Raw genomic sequence first — 25,043 nt, forward strand, 5'->3', positions numbered from 1 at the left:
AATGAAAAGTCGAATGTTAAGAAGTGCAGTTTGTCAGTCGTAACAGGGGGGAAGATTGTCTTCCCCCATTTAGACACTGCAACCATTGTGTCGTCGCGCTATTCCAGTCTGCCTTTAGGAACAACATTCCGAACAGCGTGTTCACTTGTGTCGTGACATGTAAATCATCATTTCATTAGAAGTCATGAGCGAAAGATGAGATGAAAGGCAATTATCTGCCTCGACTGCATTCAAGTGACTGATTTGAAAGATAAAAGCATGTTTTGCGGAAGTCATAAGACGCTCGTCTAATCTTCGGTCTAAGCACAACTCGTCAATAAATAAATATATATCAAAGGTGTCAAAGGCGAGGCCCGGGGGCCAGATCTGGCCCGCCGCGTCATTTGATGTGGCCCGCGAAAGCAAAGCAAACATGATGCTTGCTTAAATATGTAGCCCAAATTCACATCTGTAATAAATAAGAGCGATACGGCAAGCATTTCCTTGTCGCCAAACACCTCGTGACAGTCACTTCAGCGTTATTCTTGACTTCCTTTTAGGATGTCAGCCTGAATGGCCCTCCAAGGGAAACGGTCACTAAAATGTGGCCCGATGTAGATGTATGAAATCGGATTCGGAAATGAAGTCACATTTTCAAATGAATTTAAAGTCCGTGTGTTTTCAAAACACACGGACGCACTCGCTCACGCGATGCCATTTTGATTTCTTTCTTTCTGTTTTCTTTTTCACCGCTGGAATGCACACCGCGCTTGTACTTCGTTCCTCGTCCTCCCCAATTGTAATCCGCGCCGGTCCCTCGTCCCCCCCCCCGCGCCCGATCGCGCTGGTTGTGGCGGCTCATCCCGCCTTGACTCGGCATTCGCTATTCACCTTTCTGAATTCCATCCCATCTTTCTCCTTTAACCTCCTCCTCCTTTCCTATAGCTCTTAGCATCTCTGTTCCAGGGTACATCCCCAGCTACCTGGAGAAGGACGAGCCATGCGTGGTGTGCGGCGACAAGGCGACCGGTTACCACTACCGCTGCATCACGTGCGAGGGGTGCAAGGTGCGGTTGAGAGTCATTCTTTGAGTCTCCCGCAGGAAGCTCGGCCGAGACAGCGCGTTGCCAAAGTCCGCCACTTCGATCCGTTAGCCTCGCTGAGCGAATCCCGCGCTTGAAGGAATTGCGTGAAATGTGAACGAAGAGATTTGCTTCTCGTAAAATCCTGCAATGGTGTTGTAACTGCGCCTGGTTGGGGGGTTTTTTTCCCCTCCCAAGTGACTCACAAGCCTTTTTGGTTTTTAACTTTTTTTTTTATTGCTATTATATCGTTCCAATCAGTGACACTTATTTTGGTCCAAATGGCCCCTGCAAAAGCGCTTTTTTTTTTTTTTTTGCTCTTTGCCAGGAAGGAAGCTGTTTTTGCCCTGCAGCTCTTGCTTGCTTTGTCTGTGTGACAGTAAGACAAAATAACCGGAGAGGAAATGTTTCTTTATTTGAGCCGTGCATTCCGACTCATGTATGATACACAGTTAGATGTTATTGCAGAGGAAAAATCTCTTTTTTTTTTCTTTCTCCTCTCTCTATTACGATAAAACCGTGACATCATGTTCTTCATTCTCCTCCTTCCTCTTTCCTATTTATCTCATCTTGTCTCGATCCTTTACCAGTGCCTCTTTGTTTCTTTTTTTTTTTTTTTTTTTGGGGTTGTTTGTTTTGACCCCTTGCAGGGTTTCTTCCGTCGAACCATCCAAAAGAACCTCCACCCGGCGTACTCGTGTAAATACGAAAGCTGCTGCATCATCGACAAGATCACCCGCAACCAGTGCCAGCTTTGCCGTTTTAAGAAGTGCATCGCTGTTGGCATGGCCATGGACTGTGAGTACGCTAAAGCCACACCAAAAAAAAAAATTTACTCATTCAGTACCAGCCAATTCTAGACCAAGTCTGAAAAGACGTTTAAAAACGTCTTTGGGAGTGAATGAGTTAAGTACTCCTTTGCATGTCAGCAAGGGAAATAGTTCATGACTCCATCAACAAGGCAGCTCTTCCACGGTGCATTCCTAATATCCCGAAGCCTTTTTTCCAGAACACCCGGCCGGTGTACCGCGACACCAACGCGGCGCGCGATCGGCAGCTGAGCTGCTTCGTGTTCTCCTATGAAACGTTTCAAAGAGACACAGCGGTTAGCTCAGGGGTGGGCAAACTTTATGGCTCGGGGGCCGCATTGACTTTTAAAATTTGACAGAAGGGCCAGGTCAGCACGAGCTATGGTACATTAAAAAAAACACTGCATTTGTTGACAGTCCATATCAAACATCAACAGAACAAAAGCATGAAAGTACGGTATTAATATACTTTTTATAAATGACAAAAGTGTTGTTGATGACCTATTTTAGCCTGTGCATCGCTGCAGATGGGTTGTGATCAGACCAGTAGAAGTAGAGCGATACAGAGGTACTAGGTGGTCGAAAAGATTGCCCCGCCCCCCCGTGTTCTGCAACTTCAAGTCAGTGCGCCACCTGGCGGTGAAATGCCTGTCATTACAAGTCCAATTGAAATGAATGCAATCATTCACATCGAACCTTAATTGTGGACCGACCTTCGGCGGGCCGGATTAAAAAGACCAACGGGCCGGATTCGGCCCGCGGGCCGTAGTTTGACCACCACTGGGTTAGCTGTTGTCGCTACCACAATTGCGACCTCACTGCATACCAAATAGTCACCGAAACGGCGCCCCCCCGCCTGCCCCAAACTCTCTCACCCGCCAGTGGTCTTGGACGATTCGAAGCGTGTTGCCAAACGCCGTCTCATTGAGGAGAATCGGGAGAAACGAAAAAGGGAGGAGCTGGTGCGGACCATGCAGGTGAGGCCGGAACCCGACACCCCGGAGTGGGAGATGATCAGGATGGTGACCGAGGCCCACCGTCACACCAACGCCCAGGGAGCCAGCTGGAAACAGAAGCGCAAGTTCCTGGTAAGCGGCAAACGACAAAAGCCCCCCGCCGGCAAGTTCCAGATGACGAGCCCTTTTTTTGTTTTGATACACTATCGATTCTCGTCGTTCATATCCTTGAACGCTAACCTTAACCGAATGGGTTTCGCGCCCGCAGCCGGATGATATCGGCCAGGGATTGGTGCCCGCATCAGAAGGAGACAAGGTGGACCTGGAAGCCTTCAGCGAATTCACCAAGATCATGACGCCCGCCATCACGCGCGTGGTGGACTTTGCCAAGAAACTGCCCATGTTCTCAGAGGTAGCTGCTTTTCATTTCGATTCACGTTAAGACCCCGCCAGGAAGGCGGGCGGGCCGGCGGTGGCGGGGAGGAGGGTGACCGGGAAGTAACAGGCGCAGCCATCAACACCCAAAGCTGGGAAGAATTGAATCGGGGCCCAGAAACACACGAGGACAAGAAAAACGAAACGAAACCCGTCGTTACCGCTAGCGTGTCGTTGGCGTGGGATCGTTTTGACGCTACCGAAAGATCGTTTCCCATAGAAATCGCCGCACACCAGTTGACTGTACGCCAATCGAATGTGATCAACGCCGTTTCACTGTGCCTGGATGTGTGTTTGCGCTGTGCTGTGAGTGGGAGTGGGAGTGTTTTTCTTCCATTTTACTTTCGATTTGTTAAGTGGTGGGGAACAGGAAACTTGACGTGCGCGTGCGGCTTTGCTATTTTAGTCCGCGCGCGAGTGTCTTCATTGTTAATGCGTCGTTTTCAAACATTTGCCCTTTAAATATTATACTTTTGAATCACGGAATTGCTGATTATGAATATCGGTCAAAATCGAAAAAATGGGTTCCCACGGTTAACGTTTACGGAACCCCAAACGAGTTCCCGTGCTTTGCCATTCGGCGATCCAACGGAACCGAAAAACGGTTTGTGTGACTTTCTGAAATCCTCAGGCCAGGTCAGGAAAACAGAAAAAAAAAAAAAAAAAGCTCAACAGAAACGGCCCGCAAAACAAAACCTCAATTCAACCCAAACTGAAAATTAGTCCAGAAAAATAAACAACCGTGTTTGAAGCCTCTGGAAAGATGCTCAAGTTTGTCCTGTCCCTCCCCTTTTTTTAAAATTATTCTTATTTTCTTTAGATGATCTGCTAAAAGCTGAGCGAGAGCAATCTTTGACTCGATGAATGACGTCTTGACAAATCACGGCTGGCCGGATCACGCAGTTTTCCGCAGAGGATTGAAAGGACGATTTGAAATCTGGTTCCAGTTCATTTTGGCAGGTCGCAGCAGATTTAAAAAACAAGAAACAAAACAGCAATTGAAATGACCAGTCACTGAGCAAAAGCGACGTCCAAAAGCTTCGTCCAATATTAAGCAGCCGAGGAGGAGTGGCTTTGTTCAGCGGAAGTGCAGCAGCCTTGGCAGTGGTTTTTCCCACAAATGTTTTTTTTTTTTTTTGCGTTCCCAGCTTCCGTGCGAAGACCAGATCATCTTGTTGAAAGGCTGCTGCATGGAGATCATGTCGCTCCGCGCCGCCGTGCGCTACGACCCGGACAGCGAGACCCTGACGCTGAACGGCGAGATGGCCGTCAAACGGGAGCAGCTGAAGAACGGCGGCTTGGGCGTGGTGTCGGACGCCATCTTTGATTTGGGCAAGAGCCTGGCCCAGTTTAACTTGGATGACTCCGAGGTGGCGCTGATGCAGGCCGTCCTTCTCATGAGCTCAGGTGAGGAGAAAGATTGCAACGGACGCCGCTCCAGACTTTAAAAAAAAAAAGTTTGTTTTTTTTAGCTAGAATGTCAAATGGGGCGGCCGGGGGTCGGAGTGCTTCGCGCGTCGACCTCACAGTGCGGAGGTACCGGGTTCGATTCCAGCCGCGGCCTCCTACGAGAAAAAAAAAGCGCATTCGTCAACGAGGGGGGTGGCGGACGGCGGGCATGCGGGGGCAAAGCCTATTGGGGTTCCGTTCCAAAACAGGGAAAATGAGCGCGGCCGCTATATATCCTTGTTTTGCGTCTGTTCTCCATTGTGACTTGCAACGTCCAACTCTTTGACGTGTCCCCCCCCCCAAGATCGCTCGGGGCTGACGAGCGTGGAGAAGATCGAGCAGTGCCAAGAGGCGTACCTGCTGGCGTTTGAGCACTACATCAACTACCGCAAGCACAACATTCCTCACTTCTGGCCCAAGCTGCTGATGAAGGTAACAGACCTGCGCATGATCGGAGCGTGCCACGCCAGCCGCTTCCTCCACATGAAGGTGGAGTGTCCCAACGAACTCTTTCCGCCGCTCTTCCTGGAGGTCTTCGAGGACCAGGATGTGTGACGATAAAATGTGGCACCCCCCCCCCCCCCCCCCCCCTCACAGGAACACCTAAAATAACTCGGGGTCATGATTTTTTTTTTCTTCTACTTCTTTAATGGGAACATTTGGGTTTGGACCCCCACCACTTACCACCAGCACTCAACATCACAAGGAAAAAAAAAAGAGCGATGTGGCTTCTTTGTCGTGCGACTTTTAAAAGGTACAGTTCTTCAAACTCCACACTCAAGTCGATCGATATGCAGACAAACAAATTCCAACAAGCCTAAAGTCTCCCCCCCTACGCGGACACCTTGCACCTCATACGGTGTGTTATTTATTTCATTTGATGCCGATTTTTTATTTTTTATTTTTTCGGACAACCCCCCCCCCCCCCCACATGCCTCTTTGCACCTTCCTCATCAGCAGCGGTGGCCGCCACACTTCAGCTCGACCCCCCATTGAGCCGCTGCTATATCAGTGTTCGCCAACCTACCTCCCTCACATAGTGAGCTCTCTCTATATGTATATACACACACGCACGCACGCACGCACACACACACACACTCTCCAAAATACAACATAAACGGCTACAATTTTACCTCATAGCTTGTAAAATGTAGTGTCTTATTTATTGGTGGTTGACCGAGAGAACACAACCGTGTAGTCTTCGGTCTCTGCTTGTCCTTTTGTAATGGGTCTTCAGTATCCCACTACAGTGCAGTACAATGCATGAGTTACATTTCATGCCTGACATGAGATGCGGCTTACTAACCCCCCCCCCCCCCCCCTGACCCACCCCCGCCCCCGTTCGAAGCTTTCCTTTTACATTATGATGGGCCTCGAAGCAAAGGCTTAAGCCTTTCGGTATAATCAGTGGCGGCTGGTGGGACACTTTGAATGTTGACTGACCTCCCCTCAACTCCGGATACAAAATGCTGTACACGCAGCCGCGATAATTCAAAATACTCAATAACGACGACGGTACAAGGCACAAGTCTCATGCCGAGTCAAAAGCCGGAGAGAATCCAAATGAGTTTGAAGACCAGTTTTAAAGATGGGCGGCCCCAGGGGGGCTTTACCGAACGAGAGGCCAGGTGGGGCCGGGCCATTTCGAGATTGGAAAACCAATCGTAGAAGGTCGGAAAAAGAACTTGCAGGGAGCCAGCGAAGGGATGCCAGAGTAGGAGTGATGTGCTCTCTCCTACCAGTGCCGGTCAAGAGGCGAGCAGCAAGCGGCATTTTGGAGCGACTGGAGACGCTTTGCGGAGGATGCTTGCTAAGCGCATTCCACTTAAGACCCTTCGGTCACGGCATCCGGTCCAGTGGAGCAAGTCCGATACAGTCCAAGTCCGGATGCACGACGACTCTTTTTCAATTCTTATATTCCAAACGGCAAATCAAAAGGATTATTGATCAAGATCTTATTTTGGTGTTGGTAGGGAAGCCGATCGGAAGGGTGAGGCGGTAGAAGGAATGGCACTTGGCTGGAGGGAAGCATGCGAGTCGATTGAAAGTAGCTTCAAATTGTGCTTGGTGCCTTTTAAATTAAAAAAAAAAAAATCCGATCAGATTGAGAGAGCTGCTAATTGATCTGCTATCTTGATTAGCTTATCAGCTAGGCTTGCTGCAATGGCATTTCTAAGCGGCGTCGTTTATTTCTGGAGTCCCTCCATCATTTTCACGTCACTTGGTGGTGGCTCGAAGCCAGCCGTCGCCGATTATATTGAACGGGGGGCCGCCATGCGGAACGAACGGCGTCACGTCAATGAAGCGACGCCGCGGGGGCCTCGGGTCATTCCCTCAAAACTACAAAGTGACAGTTTGAAAGTATTTTTCAGGTGAAGAGCCACATATTTTCCTCAGGAGTTGCAAACCAGAACCAAAGGAGAGCGAATGTTGTCGGCAGGTCAAACGGAAAACCCAAATTGAACAGCCCTCTGAAATCTCGCGCTAATGCTGACAAAAAAAATGTCACAGGCGCAAAATGGCTTTGAGAAATTCTTCAGCTGGAGATGCCAACCCCCCCCCACCCCCCCATATGTGGCAGCAAACAGCCTCGGGCCGATACCAATTGGATTCTGTGGAGTGAAGACGGCGTCGCGTGCAATCAAAGAAGCATTCGAAGGCCCGTCCGTCTCGGCCTTCGCAAAGTTTGGGGATTCGCAGCGGCGCTGGTCTCCGTGCTTTTCTTAGTAATGACATCACGCAGTCACGATGACGTCCGAATGAATTGGACGTGACTTTCCTGGGAAAATCTCTGCGGAATCACCTCATTTCGCAGCTCCTCCTCCCTTGCCGATGGGAACCCCAGCAAAGGTTACCCGGCCGGCTGCAGGAAATCAAGGACCGCATAACTCAGAGACGCTTAGAGTTGACCCACCAGCTCCCCAGCGTGCACCTCCCCTCCGAGCTTCTTCTGGCACACGCCCCACATTTTTCACGGTGACCTTATTTCGACCGGCATGACCAACCATCGCCGAGCTGCACCGCCACCGCGCCCGTTCTCTCTCTTTCTCCCTCTCAGTGGGCCGCAAACTCCACAATCTGCCCGACGACACCGGCTCGAGACTCGCGCCGATGCGATTTGTCGTCGCTCGCCGATCGGATTTCAAATCCCAACTGATTCTACCTCGCCTCTCATCTCGGTGCGGTTGCCCTCTCATCTGCGGCACGAAAAACAAGACTGGACAGTCGATCTGCGCACACACGCACACGCAGATGCCGACATGTACGGCGACTCTTTGGGAACGGGCCCCCGGGATCAACCGTCAGCAGCCAGAGTGGCCCCGAGTCAAGTTGTGGGAGCAACAGGAAGCCCAGATTGAAGAGCGAGGGCCCCGTTGCGATGTGATCTCAACGCGCGTGATGCTCCCTTGCCCCTTCGGTTAACGATGGCAAGCGACGGGACTCCGGCAGGAGCCATTTTGGCCCGGTTGCGGCGGGGGGCGGGGGGGGGATGAACAGCGAGCCTGCCGTGTTTGCATCCGGCTTCATCCAAAGCAAGTGCAAGGGAAGAGCACTCGGGGGCACGAGACTTTGGCCAAAGCCGATAGCAAGCTTGCTGCACAAACTGTTTTCTTCTGCTCGCTACAGAAGAGCCCGCTGGCCATCTGCGGTTCAAAAAAAAAGAAAAAAAGAAAAAAAGAAAAGCCTGCCTGAGCTTTCTCTCCTTTGCCTGAAATGTCGACTTTGGATTTTTTTTTTTTTTTTTTCCCTGTGGCACGAAAGCTACAATGGATGTAATAAGTCAGAGCAACCTTCAAATAACCTCTTTGCAACTCCTGTTTGCCTTCAGCAATCTTGGGGGGGGGGGGGGGGAGAAAAAAAAAAAAGAAACTTCCGAACAGGGACATGTGCGAATTGACAGAATACGAATGAATGAAACGAGAGGTGATGACTGGGGGGCGTATACGTTCCAATCTATTGCAATAAATCCATTTAAGATGGATTCGGTCAAAACAATCGTTCTTTGTAGGTGATGCGACTGTCAATAATCTGAGAGAACCGTCTGGATATTTGCAAAAATGAGCCCTGTAAAGTTTCTCGAAAGCGTGGCAGAGCTTAATGCGGATCGCAGCGGGAGGCGATTTCACGCGGCCTCTTGTGAAATCTGGCGTCCGGCGAACGCGAGGCCGTTTTCACCAAGGCAAATCTTCCATCGGGAGCGAGTCATGTTTCCGTGGTAACGGGCGCCGGCATCTGCAAAGCCTTTGTGCCAATCATTGCTCTTTTATCAGCCCAAGCACGTTTTTGAAAGAGGCCCCGCCTCATAGAGGCGGGGCCTTTTCGAGTGCCGCCACGCTTTGTCGCTCCATCGCCCGGCGCGTGTATTCGCGATGAACCGCGAGCGCGGATTCTACACGGTCATTCATTTACGGTCGCGGAAATATCCCCACGCGCGATGTTGAAGCTATCCGTGGCTAGCCACCTCCGAGCGCTCACGTCGCGCACCTCTACCGCGATTAGCGATGTCGCGCTGACAACGGTCGGCCAAAGACCTTCAGATACTTCTCCCCCCCCCCCTTTTTTTTTCAACTCAGGATCACGTCCGTGAGCGTAGAGAGCACTCGCGTGTTCCAGTTTAAGGACGACGAATAATGAGGTTGGGCGTCATCGGCGGCCGTTCTTTCTCCGAGCGTGGGAAGGAAACGGCCGCCTCCACCGATAACCGATCACCAGCACCGCAGAACGCACTGCCTTCAGCCATGATCACGTGCACCAGCATAGCGGAGACAGACGGACAGACGGACCCGACAGTCAGCGCTCGTCTTTGTTCCCGACATCTACCTTGCCGACTCGCGCAAGGCCACGTTCAAAACGGGGCTCGCCGCAGAGTTGGCTTTTCGTTGCGGCTCTCCGCCTTCGTCGAACCGTCGTCGGGGGCGCTCGGAATGGTGCAAACGAGCTCCGATTTCAAAAGCGCCCGTACAGATTCCCTTTTGCTTTGGGGAGATTGTTTGCCGGCGGGACCGCAAGCGACGCCGCTCCTTTCAGGGTAGACGAGATCCAAATCCGTTGACGCCAGCGCGATTCGGTAGCAAGGCCGGAATGTGCCCCCAAAAAAGATCCGCGTACGGACGCTACGACTTTGCATGCCTTGACGGTACGGAGAGTCCCGCACGCTAACCGCCGGTCGTCCGTCACTTTCGGCGACCCGAAATCTGTACAGTATATCTAGACCGATAAGTGTTGTCAGTTTTACCACCTTGCGCGACGCACAAGGCTCGCGTGACGTACTGGTTTGCGGCGTGGTCTCGCGTGACGCTCGCGCCGATCTTTTCTTGTCCAAACGTTAGCCGCAGTAGAACGCTAGCCCTGCAATTTGAGGTCAAAATAGTCCCGCCCCTCCGCCGAAGTAGCACTAGAGCGATTGTATGTGTTTTGAGCATGGCTTTCGTAGTGCGCAAAGAGCCTCGAGCTCGTTCGTGTCAGCCGTCGCCTCGCGGCGAGATCTTTGTTTGCGTCTCTTTTGCGACTTTCCGCGGCGACGGGCGAAAGGAAACGCCGCTGTTTTGCCGACCACTGACCACTGAACTTTGCCCCCCCCCCCCCCCCCGCATCTGTCACTTTGCATCCTCGTTACGTTTTACCTCACGTTGACGATAAATCAAACTGTGAACTTCTCGCCGGGCTACAAAAGCCGCTTCAAAAAACGTCTTTGACTTCTCCGGGGAAAATAATCTGTCGGTCAACGTCCCGGGCACATTTGTCCGTCCTTGCTCGTCTTTCGTCACGATTCATCCGAATCATCATCGCGCTTTGGACGTAAGCTCCGACGTCCTCGCCGACGCCCGCCCGGGATGTCATCCGAAACGCGTTTCGTAAGACGCCTCCATGTGTGAATCACGAAGCGTCCGTAGAAGATACGCGACCGTGCCAATGTTTGTGACTCTTGAAAAACAACAAAACAAGGCACGGCTCTTCCTCTGTTCTGTCTCGAAGCGTAAGCGTGACGCGTGAAGCCATTCTTTGACTACTTTCCTTCTCTGCCTCGAGTCATCCAAGAGAGGACCGCGCCATCACCCGAGCGGGAGCGCAAACTCCAATAACTCGGCCGATAACCAAATCGTGGAAAAAGTTGTGTCGGGAAGGGTCAAAAAGAGAAAGTGGTGACCTTCGGTTCCTTCCCGATCCGAGGCCAATCCCTTGTGCCTTGAAGAAGAGATTCAGGACGGCAAAGTCCCACACGACCGCTCTTGCCGCGATGGAGATGTCCTCTCTTGCTTCCGTTTGCTCCCTTTCACTGTGACTGTTGACGGCGCGTGAGGCACTCGCCACTTTTTGGCCCGGTGCAAAGTTGAATGTAAAAGCTGAGAGAGAGCCCATGGTCTCAAAGGCCCCCCCGGGAGCGATCCATGGTGTATTTGATACACGAGTGCTGCTTGTGCGTTTTTCATGGACACCCTTGGTTTTTTTTGTCTCTCTCTCTCTTTCTCTCTTTTTTCCTTTTCAGTGACAAATCAGTGTGGCACAATCAAAGAATGGCTTCGGAAAAGCTATTTGTGTTTGTGGCTCTGTGATCTCTATTTTCAGCATTATTAAAAAACAAACCCCCAAAAAAATGGCTGCCGATGCGCATTCCTTGCTTTTTTGTGTTTGTCGACTTTCGCACCGTTGTGCTTCTGTTGTGGGGTTTTTTTTGTGTTTTTTTTGTTTTTGGGTGACTTGGGTTTATTGGGGTTTTCAGCACTTTGTGTGTGTTTCCGTCATGGAGTGGGCTCCAAATTCAAATTCAGAACGAAAAAAACCCAAAGCCATGACGGAAGCACATCCGTCCGACCCCGAGCGGTCGGCCTGGCGCTCCTTTGAACGGACCGAGAAGCCCTCCAATGCCACCTGTTGGTCACAAACGGAACAGCATCCAAACAAAAACACATTCCCGACAGTGCGTGTACTGAGATGCTGATGAGCTTGTGTTGATTTACCCCCAAATGTACTTGGTGTCAAGTTTGAGGCCGTTTAGTCGAGCGCCAAATCCGTATAATCCGTCAGACTGCGTTCACACGACGCAGGCGCGTTCAGTGAGCGATGTTGCTTTGAAGGTTCGGCTTCATCTGAATGTTCAATTTGGTCCTTGGTTGTCTGCGCTGCTTGACCTCTTTTGTTTTTTGAGGTGCGGGCATCAAAATAGCATTTGCGCTGTCGACTGGAGCAGTTTATGCTCATTTCCTGGCTAGTTTGAGCCTTCGGTCTTGTTTTCGGCGAGACGTGAACCGTCACTTTTTATTTTGGTGTGCTTTGGGAATATATTTATTTGTGTTCTTGACTCGTTCTCGTTGGATCAAAACAGTTTTGCTGATGCTTCAGGTCGTGGAATGCAAAAGCCGCTATTAGCAAAACCACAAAGAAATGTTGAATCTGTTGACATCGGTAAGAAAAGGAACGGAATGTACACCGCAAAGTCAGGCGTGTTAAGGCTCGACACGCACGTCCCCGTCGAAGAAGCGGCATCGCAATTCATCACGAGTACATCGTTAGTTGTTTTTTTTTCCGGTTTTGCACTCCGACTTTGTTTTCAAGTTGACACGCGAGCCGCACTCGGCGAGCCTCCTTTTCTATTTGCTCACATGTTCCGGCGCCGTCGCGCGTGGATCGAGGGCCGCGTCATTTGAGAGAGGCCGCTGGCCAAGTTGAGAGCAAACGGCAAACATTTGCCGCGAGCCCGATCAAATGGAAACCCCGCAAAGACGGCCAAGGACGCCTCTGAACGCTGATGTCGGCTCGGTAAGTTTCCACGTCGGGCGGCGTTTCCGTGACAACGCCAAAGACACTATTCTCCCCCGCTTCCAAACCGGTTAATAAGTGACACGATAGCGAAGCCGGCCGGTCAAATGTGCTTCGCACACGTGCGTCGTCGTCGTCCATGCTTCTGGGCTCTCACCTTCTCCCGGCTTGCTCCCGCGTCCCCAAAACGTGTGTCCGGTTCATCTGAGAGTCCATAGTCACTACCGGGGGGTGTCCAAACTTTTTCGTCGAAGCATCAGGTAAGCCGTGATTAAGGCGGGGGAGCGGCTGTAGCCTTCCCTGCAATGCACATACACTCGACCTGAAAGAGCCCAGAAATATAGCGAGCGTTTGTGTTTTGAACCCGCAATGATGCAACGGGAAAGTAAGTAGAAAGTAGTAGTTGCTCCTTGTTCAGAAATGGAATAGGTTGATTGCAGCATTCATGAAATTGTTCTCTTCAAAGTGCCCATCTTCAAAACCCTCCTCAAAACTCACTCGTATTCTTTGGCGTTGGACTCGGCGTGACTTAGATTTGTCCTTGGTTTTACTGTTTGGTGCTTTCTAGCGTCTTTATTACCGATTTGTCTTATGTTAAATTGCTGTTCAGCACTTTGTATGCAGCGATGGCTGTTTGAAAGTGCTCGAGAAATACAGTTGACTTGACTTGAAAGTACGGCGAAAAACAACAACATTGTACCGGGGTAGTGGCGCCATTGTCAACTCCAGCTTCTTTCGTCTTCGAGTCCAGCCTCCTCTTTCTCAAGAGCACTACTTCGTGCCTTTGTCACATCCCAGCTGGATGACTGTCATGCGCTCAACTTTGGAGCCGACCCATCCTCCACCGAGCGTCTCCAGTTGGTCCAAAATGCCTCTATTGGCCTTTTGACTGCGACTCGTAAGAGGGAGCGCATCACTCCGACTGTGGCATCCCTTCACCAGCTCATTTGGCAGTTCTTTTCACGATTCCATTGTTTGTTTTCAAATCTTGAAATGACCTGGCCCCGCCTTACCTCGACACCGGTAGAGGTACCGAGAACCGAGCGGGGCCTCAGAGAGAATGGAGCCTTTTCCATTGCCGCTCGCTCTCTTTGGACGGACCTCCCGCTGCGCGTCCAGCAAGCGCCCTCGCCGCCCGGCTTTCGAATTCGCCTGAAACTAATTTGCGCGTCAGCGGCGCGCGGCGCTAGCCTTTCGGCCTTTTGCTCCGGTATTTTATTTTCATGAATAACACGAGAAGGTGGAGAGTAATCTGTGTTGTTGAGTGGCATTCTTCCGTGCCTCACCCCCTTCCTCTCTCCTTTTAATCGCGAGTGACACAAAGAGGACCAACGGTGAATGCCAAAAGCGTTTTTATTGTTTCCATGACCTTACAAGCAAGTGAGTTGAGCGCTACAACACACAGAGCATGTGGCGCGATGTCAAAAGACCATGAACAAGCTCATCAAGCAAAGCGTTGCATCTTTCGGAGCCGCTAATCGCGCAGGACGCAAACTCCGGGCCAAAACAACAAAATAAAACAGTGCGCAGATCCCGCCCCCTCCCCATAAAAGTCCAAACGACGAAAGCTGAATGTTCTTGATTTCCAAAAATGGATGTTTCTCAGTCGCTTTGGTACATTTCTCAGATCAGAATTTGAAATTTGCAAATCAAGAAATGCATCACCCTCCCTCCCAAAAAAAGATCGAAATAGCAAAACGCGATGGTCGCCCTGCGAAGGCCGACTTCTTTCTCAAAATTCTGAGTGCGTGGCACAAAAGCAAGCGTTTGTGTCACCGAACACGTCAGTTCCATGATGTCACCGCCGCTTAAGTTTCGTTGTTCAATTTCGTCGTCAAAAATGTAGCTCGTACCACAAGGTGTGAAGCAACACGCTAAGCAAGTTGCGAGAATCAAGCCGCAAAAAACAAAATGGCGCCGAGTGACAATCGCTTCCGAGGCTGTTTGAAAATACCGGGATGAAAAATCAGAGGCACCGGAGGAAAACGGCTTGGGCGCGCTAAAACGTCAGATGAGCGTAATTGGACTTGTTATAAACGGCGAAACCTGGGTAGAGTTCTTTATCGAAAGCATGTTCAAAAGTGTACATGTGTTTCAGCTTGTTTCCGGAGACGCCGTAGAAAGACAGAGTGCCTGCGGGGAAGTCCAGAAACACGCCCACCTTTCGCACGCCATCCGAGTGACCGAACCAAATCGAAAAATCGCCCAACCATGTCGCGACCTTAACTTGAAATATACCGTTGACGTGCATTCCCCAAGAAGAGACCAAGTCGGTGAAATGTGACTGAAATTGGTTGTTCTTTCTCTGAGTTGTCGCGTCCGCGGCCACCATGACGACGTGACCCCTCCACTCCACCTCCCAATAGTGACGAGCGCTTAGCGCCTCTTTGCAAAGAACTTGAGGGCGATCGACAAACCTCCCCTCGCTGAACGGATACAACCGGGAGCTGCCGTAGGTCACCTTCTGATTCTCCTCTGACAGCGTGAGATTTTTGTTGACGGTGTTTTCATCCAAGGTGAGCTCCGTGGCATCTGGGGAGAACGGCAACAACGGTTTCAGACGACGCTCGGCGCGGCACGATAGGAAAGGAAGAACAAAAGGCAACTTACACCAGATGAGGTGGTTTCTGTCCGTGATGGTCTTGACCGGCGGGACGGCGGGCTCCGTGAATTTGTCGCTGACCAGAACGCCGTCTCGGTAATGGTAGATGGAAGATCCCTTGTATTTGCTATTCGACATCGCGGTGATGAGGAACTTGACGCTAGCGCAACGTTGCAGAGGTTTGGCGTATTTCAGGAAGGTGCGGGCGTTTTCTCTCATTTGCACGACGACCTCGTTGGAGAAGGACCGATACTCGTGTTGGGTTCCGCTCAGCGCGGACGTGTCCAAGTACTTGGCCATGCTATCCAGGTAGAGGTCGTTGCTGTCCAAGCCGGTGAAAACGTAGCAGTGAACGTTGGTCACGCCGGAGGAGAGGACCACTCGATCCAGCTCGGACTTGGTGCGCACCACGTAAGCGTTGGAGTTCTCCGTCATCATGTCGACGCAGGAGCGGATCACGTTGATGTCCCGTTCTTTGTTCTCCAACCACTTGTTGAGCTGCTCGCTGCGGAACGGAGATCGCGCTCCGTCGTCAAAGACCTTCGCCAGGGCGCTCTCGTCTTCTTTGCCCTCGCGGATGGAAGGGAGCCTGCTGGACAGCTCCAGTTGGAGCGAAGCTTTGTAATAGGAGCAAAGTTTCTGGAAGCTGGCGATGTTTTTGCGGATGACGGGGAAGTCTTGCGCCACGCCGCTATACAAGCTGTCGTTGCATCTCATTTTCACTTCGTTTTCATCTTCCATCGCCTGCTGGATTTTCCTCGACAGCGCAACGCTGAGGTCCTCGATCAGCGTGGCGGCTTTGTCGTGCAGCAAACTCAGAGGATACAGCCAGACGGCCAGAGGAGCGTTGTTGTTCGCGTCCGCCAAGAGCGTGGGGAGCTCGCAGTAGGTCTTCACCGCTTGGACAAAGGTGGCGGGGTTTTTCTCCAGGATGAGGTCTCCGAAGAAGGTGCAGGTGAACTTGTTGGTCAGGTTTTTCTCCTCTTCGGACAGATGGATTCGGGCACTTCCCTCGATCTCGAAGGTCGGAATCTTCTTGATCACGGCCTGCATGTTCCCCTGGAGATCTTGAACGCTGCTGGCCTCCACCTTCTCGCTGTCAAAGACGAAGACGGCGTTGGCCCCGTACAGGATGCCCGTGACCAAATGGGTGGCCCTGCCCCGCTCGATGATTTGCTTTTGCTGGCTGGTCAGCGGCCCGAGAGCGGGAAGAGACAGCTGCTTGAAGGTGGTGGTGGCTTTGTACTGGAAGGTCACCCTGCTCTGGTTCTTGAATTTCTTCTGGTCTTTCAGGTACTTGGCGGACCCGCCGACTTCAACCAAGCCGCCCATGAAACTCATGTTCAGAGAGGCTTCCACGTCCAACAGGGAAGACCTGGATTCCATGGTGTCCGAGGCGGTGATCTTGAAGGAACTGCTTCTCTGATTGCTCGCGCTGGTCTGCCCATCCAGCGCATCTTTGTCCCACAGAGTGAAACCTGCGGGGACGGACGGACGCGCCGGCAGCGCGAGTGAGATCCTTTCGACCGCCGCGATGAACGGGACGAGCGCGCGCATCCGGTCCTACCCGGGATGAGCTCGTCTTTGCAGGCGTTGTAGAGCATCCCCAAGGTGAAGGGCTGACCCAGGGCGGACAGTTTCAAGGTCTCCGTCATGCTGGCAGGTACGAACGTTAGCTGACCTGCACAAAAGGAAAACGGCGCTTCGTGTTAACGGCGTCTATCGCCGGCGTTCGCTCCGCTTCGCTACCACTCACCCGGCGGAGGTGTGATGTTCAGTCGGACTCTTGTGAGTTGCTTCCGTGGTCTTCCGACTGGAGAATGCGGCGTCATCGAGGAGCTCGCCGCCAATTTATAATGATCGTTGGCTGCTCATTTGCGTGCCCGTCTTTTCATCTTGAGCTCGGTTAGTCAAATTATTAAGTCAGGAAACCTGCGGCTGAACTTTCGACACGCAAAGAATCACGAGTGTTTACGTGGTCGTCCGGGCGGCCGCCGGCATGTTGCTTTACTTTCCGATCACCGTCCCGCGTCGGATGATCCGCGCTCGAGCGAAAGGCGACGTTCTCAAGCCAGTTCTGTCATGTCTCCTTTGCCACCTTTTGGTGTTCCTTTGAGTTTTAGAAGGATTGGACGGATCCATGTCGGCATACCGTTTTCTTTCCTCGGTCAACTGGCCCGTCTCGCAATAGCAGACTCGGTCGCTCTCAGATATTCAGATACGCATTTAGTTCGCTTCGGCGTTGCTCCCGTGCTGGAGCAAAGCCATTTTCTGTTTTCTTTTCACAAAGCGAAGGATCATAAATTGGAGTTTTTCTCAGGACAGACGGCCTTGCGGGGCCTGCGTCCGGTTTTGATAGGGAGGGGTGAAGCTTGTCACCTGAGGCTTGAACTGACATGAGCAAATTTTTCCTTGATGCAAATTTGCACGTCAAGCCAATGCAAAAGAAAGTCGATTTGCTTATTGTTTTCACATTTTTGTCTGAGTTCAGTCAATTCATGATGGAATTTGAATGTGAACCCGGTTTCATCCTTCAACGTTGCCCTGCTTGCACGCAAACGCGTGAGGGGCCTTGTGAACAGGGGCGGGCTGGCAGTTGAGAAAAACGGGACAACTCCCAAACAACCTGTCCATTTCAGGCCCAGGTTCTTCTTTTTCAATGGGCCTCACTTCCGACATGTACTGTAAGTTTCAGTACACACAGTCATCTCGGAACAAAACGGAATTCCAGACGACTGTTAAACAAATGCATGATTACTGATCGTATCGGGTCGCCTTGATGACATCAACAAAGTCGGGCACGTTTCTCGGAAACCCCTTTATTTAAACCATCTAGATGGCACGGGGAGGTTTGTTGATTTCCCTCAAGTACTTTGCCAAGAGGCGCTAAGCGGTCGTCACTATTGGGAGGCGGAGGGGAGGGGGTCACGTCATTGTGGCGGCCGCTCACAAGAAAACTCGGGGAAAGAAGAAAGATTTAGTCCAGCTCCATTCCACTGACTTCAACTCTTGTTGGGCAATGTTGAAGTCAGTCAATGTTGAAGTCAGACACCCCCCGCCCCCCTCCCCGAAGCCGTTCGTGATCATCTTTCCATCTGTTGACCTCGAACGCCGTCAAACCCTTCATGAAAGTAAGGAACCGCGATGAAAGATGAAACCACACCCAACAGTCATCGTGAGGAAGATATCGCACGGGAATAGGAAGGCATTTCTTTTATTTCATCCCAATTGTCACGCCCAGTCAGCACATTTTTTTTTCAGCTTTGAATCAACGACAACGCCGGCTTATATGACTGTCGGATAATGACGTGAAAAGTGACACGTCGTCATCATCCCGATGAGTTCACATCAGCCATCCAAATCGTGCCGCGTCGCGCTCGGACGTGTTGCTGTACAATCCGAGCGTTGCGAAAAGAAAAGCCCGGAAGCCTTCCGTTGGGCGGCTTTGCCCTTCAGCACAAGTGAGGTTGCATTTTCGCCGCCCGGCAACGGAGGACTTTCAAAAAGCTGTCGATCTTGTGCGAATCTCGGCGAAAGCAGGACAGGAGGAACTGGAATTTGATCAGTTTGGATAGCTTGTCCTGACCGACGTCATTGCCCCCTCTGTAGGGCGGCGAGGAAATGGTCTGAGCCGTCGGGTCCATCTACGGGAGCGAGATGTATTTGATGTTTTGTGAAGCCAGGTCACAAAAACAAAAAAAAAGTCATCCGAATCTTCAGTCGAAACACGCTTACCTTGCCGGAGATGACGTTCAGGCCATCTCCCAGGTTCTTGGAATGCTCCTGCAGCTCGTGGATCTTGTTGATAATTTTGCTTTGGGCCGGGTGAGGCAGGGTGTTGGCAGAAGAGGACAGGACCGCCAGGGGGTCCGCCCAGGCTTGGAGCAAGGAACGAGCCAGCGACAGCAGCTCCGACTCCTGCAAAAGACAAACGGACCGCGCTCGGCTGAGGGACGCTTGGGATGGATCATTAGGCAGGGAGAAGAAAACATCAAGTTGAGGCGGTGAGACCCTGAAAAATCGAAATAATCAAGCCGTGTTGCACAAAAAATCTATACAGTGATCCCTCGCTACTTCGCGGTTCGTTGATCGCGGCTTCAGTGCACGGCGGATTTTTTCAAACGCATCATTTTTTTTATTTTTATTTAATATACATGGAGTACAGTACTGTATATGTTGCTCGATGTGACTCGCTGTTGTTTTGCAGCTTCTCGCGGACCATTTGCAGACTTTTTGCGGACTTTAAAAAAAAGTTGTTGTTTTTTACCTGTATATGTGAATTGGGCGCCATTTCGCGGATTTTCGTTTATCGCGGGTGGTTTTGGTCCCCATTAACCGCCATAAACGAGGGATTACTGTAACTCACATTACTTCCGTTTTATTTTGGAAAATTACCGGATTCTCTGTTACATTCGTCTACAGTATGTCACTCTTGACGCAGGTCACTCAGTCACGTGATAGGTTAGCGCTAAAATGAAACCCGGGAGCGAGCAAAATGAGTAACACAAACGTCTTTGGGAAGTTTCTTTGAGAAGGGGAAAAGGCCCAGTCAGGAGACAGAAGAGGAGCCGAAGACTTTCAAGAAAAAGAAGCATCAGGAGTCCGACTTCAAATACAGACTTTTCTCAACGGGGGAGTTTCCACGCACCGAGCCCGCTCTGCGTCATATGCGGTGATGGTGAGTCGTATTTTTCATGCACTTTGTATTTGTGTTGCGGCCAGATAGAACGTTCCTTGCGTCAGGATTCGTGTTTATAGAATCTGTTTTTTCGTTGTTGCTTCTGAATAGTGGGTCTCTTATACATGCATTGAAAAATGTATTCGCTAAAAAAAAAACCCAGAAATATTTGAAGAGCAACTCTTTTTAGTGTGATGCATTGTCAAACACGAACACGCAACCGCTCGCGCTCACGTGATCCTTTCTTAACTCATTCACTCCCAAAGACGTTTTTAAACGTCTTTTCAGACTCGGTCTAGAATTGGCTGGTAGCGAATGAGTTTTGGTTGCTCTTGTCAACCTCCTCTCAGTTCCTCTGATGTCATGATCGCAATGGCGCACAACATTGATCTCAGTCCAAGTTTCCAAAGACCGAAGTAAGCCGACAGCAGGCCCCGGAGCAGATTTGGGAAAAGTCACTTACGGACACCTGGAGCGCTTGCTCTTTGTCACCGGGCGTCTGCAAGGAGGACGTGTGGCACGCCGACGGCCGCGGCATCATCATCCGCCCCATAGGAGGGAAATGAGAGTCCTGGCGAGAACGGATACAGTCAGTTCAGAGCGGCGACCGATTAGAGCATTTCATGCTAATTCATGAGAAGGTCGTTGAGTTGTTTGGATTCGCGTGAGTCGAGCTTGGCGGGCCGGAACGCGGACGCGTCAAAGCGGACTCACGAGGTCGTGGGTGAGCGTTGTGCTGAGGGAGTAGAGTTTGTCAGAGTGCTGAGCGGCTCGCTCCAGCAGGTCGCCGATGGGGACGCCGCTGCACACCGCCACCATATACATCACTTGGAAAAGAAGACCGGGACAGGGGATGCCGTCACATCGTCGCCCAAGTTGGTTTAAAAAAAAAAACAGCCACCGGGCTCAATCCATCCCACTAGCCGTTCTCTGTTTGTTTCTTCTCTTCAGGATTGTGCGGCGCTGCCGGAGCCTATCCCAGACGTCTAGACAGAAAAAGGTCTCGGACCGGTCGCCGGCCGGTCAAAGGATTGAATGCGACATCAACTTGTGTTTTGATTTTGCTTGTAGGCCGACCGCTTATCCCGTCGGGAGTCGGCATTGCTCAAGACGCAAAGCAACCGAGACCGTTGCTGTCCATCTGAGCCTTGACACAATCTTGCCTGAGCATTCTTGGGACCGCGGTGAGCGACGTCAGACATGCGCACGGCGGCGTCCGAAACGTGCCATCCGTAACCTTTGACGTCATGTGGCGCCGTGTGAAAAAAGATGAAAATAGAACATCTTATCCGATGGAGACAGTGAAAAAAGTGAGCGCGTCACTTTCTCTGTGATTCTAGTTGCTGTGAGTTTTCCAAATGGAAAAGGTCTTATTTTTTTTTTGCTTCGTTCTTGTGATTTTCAAAGCGCTCGCTTTGTTCGCCAAAATGTCGCGTTTTCGGGTCACTCTAATCACTTTGAGTTCAAAAGTTTGCAACTGCCCCTCACTACCCTCGTGAGTTCAACTTTGAATCCTTTTACCTTCGTTTTACTGAAGGACGTTTGAAAGTAAAAGATCGAGGATGATCAAGAAAGATGTTTTTTTTTTCATATTCGTCAAGGAGCAAATGGGTCTCGCTGTGGAAGAATAGTCAACCGGTCCCCGTCATTTCACGCCGATTAACTGCTGCAAAAGGCCTCAAACTTATTCCACACACACACATACATAATTTTCAGGTCCTGAAATGTTTGGGGGAAAAAAAATCATACTTAATATAACGATTTGACAAACCGATTTTCAAATCCCCAAAAGTGTGATTCTCTTACCAGTGATGAAAGGTTTCCTACCATTGCGTGTCCCGTGAGTCATTTTTCTTTCTTCGCGCTGCACCTTTCTGTGTGCTTGTTTGTTTGTTTGCTTTTTTTTCCCCCCTCTTTTTGCCTGTCGCCTCTTTGCTCGGACTCCCGTTTGCTTCCATTTTATACTTCTTCTGCTCCGAGCGTTTGCTTATGCAGCAGGGACGAGACGATGCGCTAATTGTTTGCCGCTTGTTTTGGTCGACTTCATCACGCCGGCCTCGTCCGGAAGACGTGAATGAATGCAACGGCTGCGGGTCGACGTTCGCTTGGAGGCGCTTCGGTGCGGCGCCAAAGTGGAAAAATGCTTCTTGATCACAATGACGTGGATGAATAAAAACACGCGTGTCCTTGCAATGTTTCTCAATGACGTTGTGACGTCAATCGCTCTCATTCATCCTTCGGGAGACGCTTGAATTAAAACCAATAAAAGTGACCTTTTCGATCTGCTGTGATCGTCCCTTTGGCCTTCATTTTAAACACTATGGCACCATTTTTTTTTTTTTTTAAAGGACATCTGCTAAATTTCAATGTCATTTTGAAAGCAATCAAATCCGGCGCAAAGTGAGCGTGCCTTCTTGTGCCGCGTGACGATATATCCTGCTGCCGCTGTGTGACATATAGTCCGGAGTTTTTGTGGTGGCCCAGATAATTGACCGGCGCAGCCGCCCGAAAAAAAAAAAAAAAAAAGTTTAGTTCAGTTTTTGAGAAGACGGGAGAGTTGAGGCAGAACAGCTTGTCCTTACTCGCCATGACAACACGCTTGCTCATCATGCCCGAAGCATCTGACACTTCCTGGCAGAGAAGAACAGTTTCAAGACGTCGCCAGTGCTTTAACTCATTCAGTACCAGCCAATTCTGGACCAAGTCTGAAAAGACGTTTAAAAACGTCTTTGGGAGTGAATGAGTTAAGTGGGAAAAAAAAATAATGAGTACCCGCACTGCCCTTATTCGATTTTCTTTTTTTTCTTTTTTTTTTTTTTGCCACCAGAATATCCCCAAACCGTGCTTTGAATGTGTCACTGAGAATGCGACGAGTACACAATTGTTGACACTAACAAAGTGAAATCATGAATAAAGTAGGGAGCGCGTTCATTGGAGAACGTCGCGTCCGGTCGAAAAGTTAATTGGATGTCATTTGATGCTAATGTCATCCGGACACCGCGCGGCCTTTTCTAATGGCGTATGAATGAGCTTTTGCTTGATTTCGGCAAACGGCGCGGACGCCGCCGGAGCCCGACGGCCTAATCGCAGACGATAAGTGCCGCTCAAGCCGTTGAGAAAGATGAATGGAGGTTTTGCCGGTGAGTTTTCAAGTTGCTTCACAAGTGTGGAAATGTGTGCTGACTTTTTTATTTTATTTTTTAGCAAAACGTTGACAGTACGTCATGTCTGGCTGAGACGAAAAGCACCGTTTGCTGTGTCAAAAATGAAGTCGTCATGTGGCACGGCATCACACAAGCGGGACACTGGCAGTCATCGCTATGGTGAGTTCAAGCAAACAAAGCAAAAAAAAAGAAAGCGGCTCTTCCTTCTCTTAACATCGATGACGTTGGAACAATGCGATCCCAACTCAGGTTTGTCCACGCTACAATTCTGTCCTTGACATGATCATGAGCCGTTTCCTTTCCTTTCACGCATGCTCGCAAACGCTGCGATGCATCCGGTCGCCACTTGGCGGCGCACCGGCATATTGTCAAGCCATTCACTTTTGCACTGTGTGCGGTCTGATCTAGAACCATTACACCAAGTGTTGGGGGACAATAATTAGTTCCACGTGGCATCAAAGCCTCTGGTGACCGTGACATGATTTTTTATTTTTTTTAAAGGGAAAAAAAGGTCAACGAATGCCCCTTCTTGTCTCTTGCAACCTGTTACCTCCCAGAAGTGTTTGCCGATCAACTTCCGCACAAAGTCAGGTTGCGTCACTGACCTCGAAATCCCACAAGCCCCTGCCCCCCCCCGACCCACACTATGGTCTCACGTGTTTTGACCCCTCCCCCCTCCCGCGCGCCCTCCCCTTTCACTTACTCTCTCGCATGACCGCCGTCTCTCTGTGTCTCCATTGGTGGCGCTCGGATTGCCCGCGCTGACGTTCGTACGACAGGAGCAGGACCCGCAGCATCTACCTAGCCATCCGCACCGCAGACATGTCGGACTCTGAGAGCGCCGCCGCCCCCGCCGAGGCCCCGGTTCCTGCTCCGTGCGCCAGTATCAAGGCTGACCTGGACAAATGGTAAGCGACGCGCGCGTGTGCACACTTTCAACACTTTTTGCGCAACATTCAGTGAACGGCTGAGGCCTCATCGCGCGACCTGCATCGAATGCGACAAAATGTCGCGACCTCGGGGTGGCCACGGAGACGCCACCGTTACGTCATGCTAATAACACCAACATAAACGAGCGATGGGATTTCTTCGCAGCCTGATCCAAAATGATTTGTAATTGGATAAACCCCGCCGAAATTCCAAGCGGATTTAGCAGTCGGGGGCTTCGTTCCGTCAGCGCTCGACTCCGGCCTGCTAAAATGGAGTCTTGGTAGAGGGCGATGGGAGTCACGTTGAAAGTCACCGCGAAAACGCGCTCTCATTGAAGCGACCGTGACGTGTGAGCGGAGTCTCGGGGGTCAAGGTCATGAAAACGTTGGAGCCGATGATTCGGACACGGATGCTATGCGACAGCGGGGGGGAGCTTTCGTGCCCGTCGCTACGCATGGATGAAAGCCCGGAATCTGCTTACGTCACCAGCCTCCTCTTCCCAGAGTGCCTCGCGGTGAGCCGCTGGCGTCCGCCCGCCTGTCTTCTCTTGCGCGGCGCCGCGTCGACGATCGGCGACGTCACACTTTTGCACCCCGGCGCACTCGATGGCGCGCGGCTTCGTACGGGCGACAGTCGATTCCAGCGGTTCTCCTGCTAACCGGAACCGTGATGACGATCGTCTCCGCTCTGCCCTTGTCATCCAAAGTTGAGCCGATAGGATTGAACCCCGTCCCCTGTTCAGCGCTCTACGGCCGCCCCAAAAACTTGCAAAACTCCTCCACCGTATGCACGCCTCGAACTGAAAGTTGACGAGAAAAGTGCTTTCTTGGCCGACTCGACCGCCTTTCAAAAAGTTGCTGGATTTCCAAGCGGCCCTTTCGTCCTTCCATTTTTTTTCTGTCCGCGGCGCTCCAACGTCAAAGTTGCTATCGGCACTTTTTATCTGGAGATTCTTGACGTACTCGGGGGGGGGGGGGGGGGGGACGGACATTGCGTGCACAGAAAATGAACAGTATGTAAAGGGTGAAGCGCTGTTCAGTTCTCACATGATACATACAAGAGCAGCTTGTGTGGGGCCGCGATAAAGAAATGGCTTGGGTGGGACGTGGTCAGATAAGACCCAAGTCGGACAGCGAAGGGGGCTGCCTTTCCAGCTCATTCTCTCAACGGAGTCTCCTGTCAAAGCCTTCAGAGGTCTCGT

At 51.0% G+C, this 25,043-nt stretch overlaps 3 protein-coding genes and 1 long non-coding RNA gene across 15 annotated transcripts in view; 2 read left to right on the forward strand and 2 right to left on the reverse strand.

Annotated features, from left to right (window-relative positions):
- LOC147192284 (thyroid hormone receptor alpha) overlaps positions 1 to 12,037 on the forward strand; it is a 38,525-nt gene extending 26,488 nt beyond the window's left edge. For 8 of the 11 annotated variants that reach the window (XM_086133409.1, XM_086133411.1, XM_086133410.1 and 5 more), the window contains 6 exons: positions 925 to 1,046; positions 1,712 to 1,859; positions 2,753 to 2,958; positions 3,095 to 3,238; positions 4,410 to 4,668; positions 5,015 to 9,249. In XM_086133409.1, the coding sequence (XP_085989535.1) occupies positions 925 to 1,046; positions 1,712 to 1,859; positions 2,753 to 2,958; positions 3,095 to 3,238; positions 4,410 to 4,668; positions 5,015 to 5,265 (1,130 nt within the window). In that variant the 3' untranslated portion in view covers positions 5,266 to 9,249. Of the gene's footprint in view, positions 1 to 924; positions 1,047 to 1,711; positions 1,860 to 2,752; positions 2,959 to 3,094; positions 3,239 to 4,409; positions 4,669 to 5,014; positions 9,250 to 9,284 lie in introns of those variants that run through there. The other 3 variants (XM_086133415.1, XM_086133417.1, XM_086133419.1) reach the window with 2 other exon arrangements.
- Positions 12,038 to 14,467: 2,430 nt separating this feature from the next.
- LOC147192285 (stonustoxin subunit alpha-like) lies at positions 14,468 to 16,725 on the reverse strand. Its single transcript, XM_086133435.1, has 3 exons — positions 16,638 to 16,725; positions 15,079 to 16,548; positions 14,468 to 15,000 (listed from the first exon to the last, which is right to left on the reverse strand). Exons 1-3 carry the CDS (start codon positions 16,723 to 16,725, stop codon positions 14,468 to 14,470), a joined length of 2,091 nt encoding a protein of 696 aa, XP_085989561.1.
- On the forward strand, positions 15,536 to 22,034 carry LOC147192286 (uncharacterized). 2 transcript variants are annotated; one of them, XR_015103246.1, is made up of 7 exons: positions 15,536 to 15,980; positions 16,064 to 16,298; positions 16,364 to 16,733; positions 18,905 to 19,074; positions 19,593 to 20,748; positions 20,820 to 21,058; positions 21,817 to 22,034. It is a non-coding gene; the product is annotated as an uncharacterized LOC147192286 (long non-coding RNA). The 2 variants fall into 2 exon arrangements; XR_015103245.1 differs by having other exon boundaries at positions 20,820 to 22,034.
- Positions 18,269 to 24,764, reverse strand: prl (prolactin). Its single transcript, XM_086133434.1, has 5 exons — positions 23,616 to 24,764; positions 20,463 to 20,575; positions 20,212 to 20,319; positions 18,806 to 18,988; positions 18,269 to 18,714 (listed from the first exon to the last, which is right to left on the reverse strand). The coding sequence occupies exons 1-5, from the start codon at positions 23,707 to 23,709 to the stop codon at positions 18,523 to 18,525; spliced, it is 690 nt and encodes a 229-aa protein (XP_085989560.1). The 5' UTR covers positions 23,710 to 24,764; the 3' UTR covers positions 18,269 to 18,522.
- Between the last annotated feature and the right edge of the window lie 279 nt (positions 24,765 to 25,043).

Source organism: Hippocampus guttulatus, chromosome 16, assembly GCF_054856545.1.
Source record: "Hippocampus guttulatus isolate MCC_2025c chromosome 16, RoL_Hgut_1.0, whole genome shotgun sequence".
Taxonomy (NCBI): Eukaryota; Metazoa; Chordata; class Actinopteri; order Syngnathiformes; family Syngnathidae; genus Hippocampus; species Hippocampus guttulatus.

What these genes read in the sequence shown, in the direction of transcription:
- prl (XM_086133434.1), bottom strand. Translation starts at nt 23,709, where the DNA reads ATGCTGCGGGTCCTGCTCCTGTCGTACGAACGTCAGCGCGGGCAATCC. An exon ending in GACGGCGGTCATGCGAGAGA is followed by an intron (nt 20,576 to 23,615) that starts GTAAGTGAAAGG and finishes TTCTTTTCCAAG; the next exon opens with TGATGTATATGGTGGCGGTG. An exon ending in TGAACGTCATCTCCGGCAAG is followed by an intron (nt 18,715 to 18,805) that starts GTAAGCGTGTTT and finishes TCGCTCCCGTAG; the next exon opens with ATGGACCCGACGGCTCAGAC.
- LOC147192285 (XM_086133435.1), bottom strand. Translation starts at nt 16,725, where the DNA reads ATGACGGAGACCTTGAAACTGTCCGCCCTGGGTCAGCCCTTCACCTTG. An exon ending in CAAAGACGAGCTCATCCCGG is followed by an intron (nt 16,549 to 16,637) that starts GTAGGACCGGAT and finishes CCGTCCCCGCAG; the next exon opens with GTTTCACTCTGTGGGACAAA. An exon ending in CAGAAACCACCTCATCTGGT is followed by an intron (nt 15,001 to 15,078) that starts GTAAGTTGCCTT and finishes CGTTCTCCCCAG; the next exon opens with ATGCCACGGAGCTCACCTTG.